This window comes from Malurus melanocephalus, unplaced genomic scaffold, assembly GCF_030028575.1.
Source record: "Malurus melanocephalus ecotype Western Australia unplaced genomic scaffold, MMel_1.1 scaffold_382, whole genome shotgun sequence".
Lineage (NCBI taxonomy): Eukaryota > Metazoa > Chordata > Aves > Passeriformes > Maluridae > Malurus > Malurus melanocephalus.
Window position 1 is genome coordinate 593,346 of NW_026623614.1, and position 8,226 is coordinate 601,571.

General features: G+C 50.6%; 1 protein-coding gene across 1 annotated transcript in view; it reads right to left on the minus strand.

Moving 5' to 3' along the window:
- The window catches only part of CADM1 (cell adhesion molecule 1), a 133,999-nt gene extending 133,884 nt beyond the window's left edge, over nucleotides 1-115 (minus strand). The window contains exon 1 of the mRNA XM_057379026.1: nucleotides 57-115. Within this exon, the coding sequence (XP_057235009.1) occupies nucleotides 57-115 (59 nt within the window). The remainder of the gene's footprint in view (nucleotides 1-56) is intronic.
- Between the last annotated feature and the right edge of the window lie 8,111 nt (nucleotides 116-8,226).

An 8,226-nucleotide genomic window follows, 5' to 3' on the forward strand; every position in this document is an offset into this window, starting at 1 on the left:
CTCAGCCCTTTGCTGTGGTGTCGCCCCCCGCCCGCGCCGAAGCATTCTGCCCCCACCCCCGCGTGCTTCCTCCCCCGTCAGCGTTCTCCATGCCGGCCATATCCCCCCTCGGCATATCGGCCATATCTCCCCGTTCAGCACGGTGTGTGCTCCCCCCGCTGCCCCGTTCATCTCCCGCCGTGTCCCCTCTCTCCCGGGCGGGCCCCGCGCCGCTGGAGGCGGTGTTGAGCCTTCCCTCCCCGGCTCCGGGGGAGCGGAGCGGCCCGAGCCCACGAGCCCCCGGCGGCGGCGATCGCGGCTCGGGAACCGCAGCCCGGCAACAAATCCGCCTTTGCTGCGGATTTTTCACCCACCGCCCGAYGGATGTAAATGGAGCAAATTAACATGGAAAGCCCGGCATTGCCCCCCGCCCGTTCCCCCGAGCGCTCAGCTGTACCGTAACACACGGCAAAGCCAGCAGCCGGGGTCACCGGGGGATTCATCCCGCACGGGAAGGGACCAAGCTTTCCTCCCACCCCGGGCACCAGGAATAGAACCATGGAATCGCTRATAATGGGTCCATGCAAGCGTTAATAGAGCAAACGCAGAGAATGTTCAATATTCCCAGCCCTATTAATTAGGTTATTCCAAGTTAACCTGAGGCAGGTGAGTTGTCAGTTCAACTTTATCATCCCAGATTCTGCCAAGCTTGAGGTTAAAACCGCCCAGGGCAAGCACTGAGTCACACTGTGGGGCTGGAGAGAGCTTTCACCCTTTGGAATGTGAAACCCAGCTGGTTTCACACCTGAGAAAACACAAAATGCTGCTGCCTGGGATTTGGTTTGGGCATCACACATCTCTGTATCCCCACCTCCCCATGCCACTCTCTCCCATGATGACAAGCCTTTCTGCTCCACAGCCATACCAACATCGCTCTTTCCTGCTCAACAAGCAGAGTTTTGAGCCACCATAACCATCACGATTCCACAACCAAGCCAGCTTCATCCCAGTTTGTGAGAAAACAGTTGTCTTATGCTGGGACCCCAAATTCCCTCTCTCCAGGAGGACTCCAGCCCCACTAAACACGGCTGAGAATCTCCACTGGCTGCTGTGCCAAACCACAGCCAGGGATGCTGTGTGTCTGTCCCTAATTACACCACGTAGCCCCCCTGCACCATATCACACATTGCGACCCGCTGCGGCTCAGACATCAATTGAGAGACAACCCATATTAACTAAACAGGTTTATAATAATTCAAGTATTCCGAGGGTGAGGACAATAAGTAGTAGGAAATACAATTTGCATAATAAATATCAATATCACAACAGCTAAAGCAAACCATGACAAATTATCTGCTGGTAAATGGCCAGGAGATTATAGAATGCAAATTGCAAATCCTGAACTCTAGGAAATGACTTCCCTAACCTCYCACGTCTCGTTCAGCAGACGGAGAGGGACCCAGGCTGGACTCAAACTGCCGATGCTCCTGCTGGAGACGTCTTAGTGCCTTCCATTATGCATCAACTTTAATTTCAAGAGGAAAGTGATTTCCTCTGTCCTGGAAGCTTAGCCTCAGATTATTTGTCACAGAGTGTTTAGCAGTGACGCCGTTGCAGCGCGAGGCCCGTTGGCAGTGATTGAAAGCTGTATTAAATCAAATCACCGGCAGCCAGGGACAGCAGCCGGGATGGCAGCGGGAGAGAGGGCACAGGGCTGGGGCAGGAAGGATCACAAAGACTGACCCAACCCACGGGCACAGGGCTGGGGCAGCAAGGACCACAAACACTGACCCAACCCACGGGCACAGAGATGGGAGAGCAAGGATCACAGAGACTGACCCGACCCACGGGCATGGGAATGGGGCAGCAAGGATCACAAACAATGACCCGATCTACGGGCACGGTGGGGGTAATTGAGGGTGTTASGGGACGAGGTCACTCCCTGAGTCCTGCTGGCCAAGTGGCTGCTCACTCCTGAGGCTCACTCTTGCCAGGGATGTTGGAAAACTCTGTGCCAACCGTGCAGCAAGGCATGAGGCTGCAGGGAAAACCCAAGGGCCAGCAATGCCACTCCAGAGCTTTGCATCAGGGTGAGGGGAGCAGTGACAGGAGAGCCCCCAGGACTGTGCTCTGTGCTGCCAGCAGTGAGGGCTGAAGTGCTGCAGCCTCTGAAATCCTGTCCCCAGGCCACCAGCTGCAGCTCTAGAGATGCCCACACCAAAAGTGGGGCTTCCTTGCCTTGGCATGGGTCAAGAGCGGCAGGAATTCCTCCTGGGAGCCTCACCCGTGCCACTTGGAGACCCTTCCCATGTGTCATTCTGGCTCCCCCCTCTGTGGTTTAGCACATCTCAAAGACCAGATGGTGTTTTTGCATTTTAAACCAAATAAGCCATTGTTTGTTAATTCAGCTTTTAAATCAGAGCAGAAATGAACTTAAAAATGAGAATTCCAATCTGTGGTATAATTCCAGAGASAGAGCCAAGCCCCACAGTTTCAAACACTTGGAATGGCAGGAGAAGGATAAAGGCAATTTGTGCTCTACCCCCTGTGACACAGCAGAGGACAGGGACTCGGACATGCTTGGATGGCATTGGGAAGCAGGATGAAGCCTTAGATCCATGGATGAGCAGCAGTTGCTGTCAGCACATCAGGCCAGGAACTGGAGCTATCCCAGTGCAAACTGGTGCAGTCCTGCCACTGCCACCACTGGGAACGGTGTTAGGGGACACAGCACCATCCAAAGGGTGGCTAATTACAAATAACTGACACTAATTACATCCACTGCAGAAGAAGTCACGGTAGAAGCTGTTTTCAGATGGGTTTTCAAAACCAAGGATCAATTAATTCCCTTAGTTTCACAGCGGACAAAGGGMGCCAAGATGCTGTTCCCTACATCCCTGAGAGAATGGAAAAAGAACCCAAAGCCACCCAAGCTTTCCCCCCTAAAAAAGGGGGATCCCACAGAACTCGTCCAGGAGTTGCCATTCCCATGTGGCTCTTTCAGCCTCACATTTMAGGTGCTGCAGASACCGCGACCAAACCTCTTCCCCCAYGCCCGGCAGTGTTTGTTCTCTCCCCATTTTCTGTCAAGAGAAATAAAACAGTTGTCGATCTCGGGGAAAGCGCCGGCTCTGAAATTTTCAAAGAGCCACGTGGAACTTTAGCCACACAATTCACATGAAAGCGGCGCGGGGCTAAATCCCGTGTAACTCTTTGAAAATGGAGGAGTTTTGTCAAAAGGAGTCTGCAGAAGAAATAATCAAGTTATRGCATTTCGGATTTAATGGCTCATCTGAAAGGCATCTCAGCGCTTGCTGGGTGTGCCACGTCCCCTCCTCTGGTGGGACCCCCTGATGGGACCACAGAGCATCTCCTCGTCCCTGTCCCCAGCCTGGGCAGTCCAGAGATGCCWCTTTAAAGATCAGGTAAAAGTGCAAAGCCCAATTTCCAGTCTTTCATGTGCTGTGACAAAGTTGTCATCGGCCACGCTCTCCCTCTATAAATTCAGGGTTTAGTTACAGCACAAATTGCTCCCAATATATTTTATTTATCTGCCTTCCTCTGCAATGAGCAACGAATTTGTTCGAAGTTTCCAGAGGTAAAAGGGAAGCTGAAGCTCAGAGCTGTGCCAAGGACAGAGGGAATGTGGGGTTGTTCAGCTCCATCAGGGCTGGGAGCTCTGTGGGGTCAGTGCCCAGTTCTATCACCAAAGCAATGGTGTCACCACTGTGCCACCACACTAATGCTGGTCACCACTGCAATCACCACTTTTCATGCAGAATTTATACCATTTTCCCCAACACCCACTGGGTATTCCCATTAGTCCCTTTCCTGCAGGTATGGGGKTCTGKTTTTAAATTTTCATTTTTGTTTCTRGAGCKAAAAGATTCCATTTAATTATTTTTGAGCCACGAGTGTGACAATAAAACGCAAAAGTCTTTTGATTTGGGAGCAATCCTATTGAGGATCTGAGGGGCTGTCATCAGTGCAGCATCAGTCTTCATTATCTGATTCTTTTTTCAATTGGCTGAGCTTTACAGAGCACACGGCTCTTTCAACAGGATGATAAAGGGGTATTTGAAATAAACAGAGAGAGTCCCCAGCCAGCGAGTACCTTGGATTGCTGTGGACTGTGACTTAATGCTAACTCCTGTGAACTCCGGCTTTTTATCTTTTAATAAAAAAGCCATACAGATGGGATTCTTTGCTCAACTAAAACCTTTGTTAAAAAAAAAAAAAAAATCCAAACCCTAAGGAACAACAGACACTAAAAGTCCTCCCTGAGCAAAGTCTCTTGCATGTATTTATTCAAGATCTCCTGAAAAAAAGAACATTTCCATGGCACTGCTGGCTGATGTGTTGCTGTCCCTGCCCCAAAGAGGAGCGGGTTGGCTCCAGCCCTGCTCACACCGAGCTGGGGTGAGACACCCTGCTCTGATTCACCCCAGCACGGGCCAGGGGTGTTTCCACCCTGGGGCACCTGAGTTTACCCAAAATCTCATTTTTGCCCCAGACCCAGCCTCGCCCGTTGGCAAAGGAGCTGCTACGACTGTGTCATTTAGTGCCTGATAAAATGTAGGCACCAAACACTCACTTTACTCTCATCTCCAACAAGCACAGCCAGAAAGGTTAAAGCTCCCCAGTCTGCTGAAACAAGATGAAATATTTTCAGATGGTGTTAAAGAAACCAGATGATTCCCCAGCGTAAGRGTAAAGCAGGGCCAATGCAGCCAGCCTGGCTCCTCTGCCAGCCTAACCTTTTTACTGCTGGAGAACGAGGAGTAAGCTATAACTCAGATTTTTTTTTTTCATTTTTTTTTTTTTAAACACGGATCTAATTGAGAAAGGAAAGGGACAAATCATTTTACGCTCTTGCATCATCCTTCCTGCAGATGAGTCTCTAATGCACCCGCGCCATAAAACGCAGGAACTGTGCCCTCTGCATGTTGTTGTGACAAATTTCAAATCAAGAGGGTGCTTGAATGGGATTTATTACAATTGGAAGACAAGAAATGGTAATCTTTATGAGCCAATGACACAGAGCCTTATAATAGGAGAATGAAGTATCATTTTAAATGTAAAGCAAATTAGATTACTGGGGTCAAACCCTTCTACAGAGACATCATGTCTTCAGAGCGCCTCGCACATTTGACATCCTCTTTTCAGGTTTCACATTAGCATTTAAGTGTTTTTTAAGTGTGTTTAATATTCTTATAGGAGAAAAGTGCCTGGAAAAGTCAAGACACTGAGATCACAGAGAGGGGAGGAAGGAAGACATCAAAACATGCACCAGGGAAACCACAGCCCCGAGTGAGGAGGGCTCCAGCAGCACTGAYGGGTTCAGCACAGTCCACTCGTGTGCTCAGTCTGTGTCCTAAAGCAGAGCTGAGCTCAGCTGAGCCCAGCTCCCAGCACAGGTTTGGGTGTCAGMGTCTGCTGGGAGCAGCCAGGGACACTCTGGCACTGCCAGCCCAGCCCTGTGCTCCAGACAGGCAGCACAGCAAATTATTTGGGGTTTTTTGTTTGTTTGTTTTATATAACCAGCTGGGAGAAAAAAAAAATCCCCCCTTTTGATCCCATCAAAGGCCTTATCTTCCCCACCACASGATGTCTCATGGGTGTTGTCTGCCCCACTTAAATTCCTAAAGGCTGCTCCATCCCAGTGGTGCTGTTTGACTCTGAGTTTTGGAAACATCCAAAAGGTGCAGAAGCAGCAATCACTGGTTCCCCAAATCACAGTACAAGGTTTGAGTCTGGTAAAACATTCTGCTCCTCATCCACACAAAGTGAGCCTCATAAAGTGGCTTCTAAGGACACCAGCAAATCCAGCAAGAACATCCACTATAAATACAGTGAAACCAGTAAAGGACTGGGTTTCCCTCTGGTGCAAGAGGCAGCAGGTCCCAAAAAGTGAGGATGAGATGGTTACACCCATGTGAATAAACACCTGAGCACACAATGCAAAACTGGGGCCCTTCCTCTGATTTCAGACACTTCACGTCTTAATCATCTGTCAACACCACACGTACRGAGGAAAGGTCTCCCAGAAGGGATCCAAACACTGCACATGAAAGGAAGAGCCTTACTTAGCCTAGAGGGAATTTCAAATGAGGTTCAGCATTACTGCAGCTCTCCCTGTCAGGAGCAGTTAGGTTTTCATTGACTCCTTTTGTACCAGCCGGGCTCGCTTTGAAGAATTCACAAACATCTTCACCTTCAACTCCCATCTGTGCGCTCCGGCTCATTCCTGGCACGGGGACAGAGCTCCAAAGGCACAGCCAGGGCTGGGACCTGCTGCAGCAAACAGGAGTTTGCCACTGCTGCCCCCAGAAAAGCTGCCCATCTCAGCAGATAAATGCAGTGCCAAGACAAACACGGCTGGTGGGTCAGAGGAGCAAGAGGCTGGCTCTGGCACACTGGCTCTGGTCGGGTCTGCCAGCCCAGGAGAGCTCCTGTGCAGCTCCAGGGACACACACCGGGGTCAGCAAACCCCTCAAACCCTCCACTGAGACTCACAGTCATTATCTGTCCTCTCCTTTCCACCTGCCCTCCTCCTCCTCAGAGAGCAGGGAGCATCCTTCTAGTCCATCACCAGAGATGGGCACCAGCATGGGCAGCGGCTGCTGTGGGCACAGACAGGCAGGGAAATCTCAGTGTGCATCTTTCCTGTGGTGAAGTACAAAGATCTCTCAGGGGSGCTCACAAAAGGACCCCAAACTTATCTTCTTAAGCAAAAGGCTTTGCCTGACTGCGGATTTGGGGGGGCAGACAGGGGCAGGCTAATCTCCAAACGGCCTTTGGGAGACTAAAGGAGAGCTGTGCTTTCCGAGGGGATCACTGGGCTCGCTGGACACCACCCAGGGTGCTGCAAGCCCATTACCATTTGTGAAGCTCCTGCCATCCCCTGTGCTGGACGGATGAGACCAGAAGTCCCTGAACACAGATTTCTGCTGCTCAGCATCGTCTGTGTCCGTCCTCCCCTGCTCAGCATGCTCCTCATCCTTCCTCCCCTGCTCAGGATCCTCCGTGTCCTTCCTCCCCTGTTCAGGATCCTCCTCATCCTTCCTCCCCTGCTCAGGATCCTCCGTTCCTTCCTCCCCTGCTCTGCTCCCAGCAGCACACTCAGGCTCCGTGCACGGCACCATTAGACATAAATACACCACACATACACACACACACGGGGTTTTAAACATGCATCTTAGCCTGGTAATTGCGGGGCTTTTGTAAGCTTGTCTCAACTTGCCGACAGCTACAGAGGAAAACATAATTCGTTAACTCTACGCAAGTATTAAAGAACAAAGCTGGAACTCCCATACAATTATATTTTATCTCAGAGCAAGGTGAAATCATTAGATATTAGTGAAGTGCAGTGGCACAAAAATGATCTGTTAGCGGGGGTTCATTACATTGTATTTTCAGAGCCAGGAAGATCAATGTGTTCATGCATCATGAATTAGTCTCATGCCTTCGTCTTCGCTGCTCTCCGGAAACCCAACATGATCTATCGCCAGCCATACATCATTGTTTCAGCATCGCACAGCAATGACAAAGCTCCAGTTTCCACTTGTCACACTGACCAGCTGCATTTTTCTGCACAAGAGACAAAAAATGTYGAGGAGGAGGAAGAGGGTCATTTCTGGGCCAGGCTTTGCAGTAAATTTCAGCCCTTCAAGCCTCTCCTGTTTCTGGAGATCCATCACTTTTATAATCTGTGCCTAAACTTGCTTTCCTTGCTTATATCCAAAGCCTGGAAGAGCTGAGGGAAATTGAAGGAATAAATCCATTAAGGAATTCTGCTGAGCGCCTTCCTGCTGGTGCAAAGCTCCTCCTTGGGCACATCCCTCTGAGCTTGTGTCTGGAGCRGAGGGGTTCCCATCCTCAATCCATTTGTCCTCTCCCCCTCTGAGCCAACAGGAAAATATCACTTTCCCAAACATCTGTCAGTGTGGGCTCTCTGCAAGAGCCTCCTCTGCTCTTTCATGGTTCTCTCCCCACACACCCAGGCCGGCCATGAGGTGCTGCCTCCACCTTTCCTCACCACAGGCCAGGGCAGAATCCCCTTTTCCTCTGCTGTCTAATCCAGACAGAAGTTGAGTGTTCCCTTTTCTCTCTTCACCACAGACACCTCCACTGCACACTGCAATTAATGATGGAGAGACAGGCAGAGCATGGCACTTGCTCGGCTTCTCCCCCCTCCAGTGCTCACCCCTGCCCAGAGCAGCACAGCCCATGGCTCTGATGTCCCTT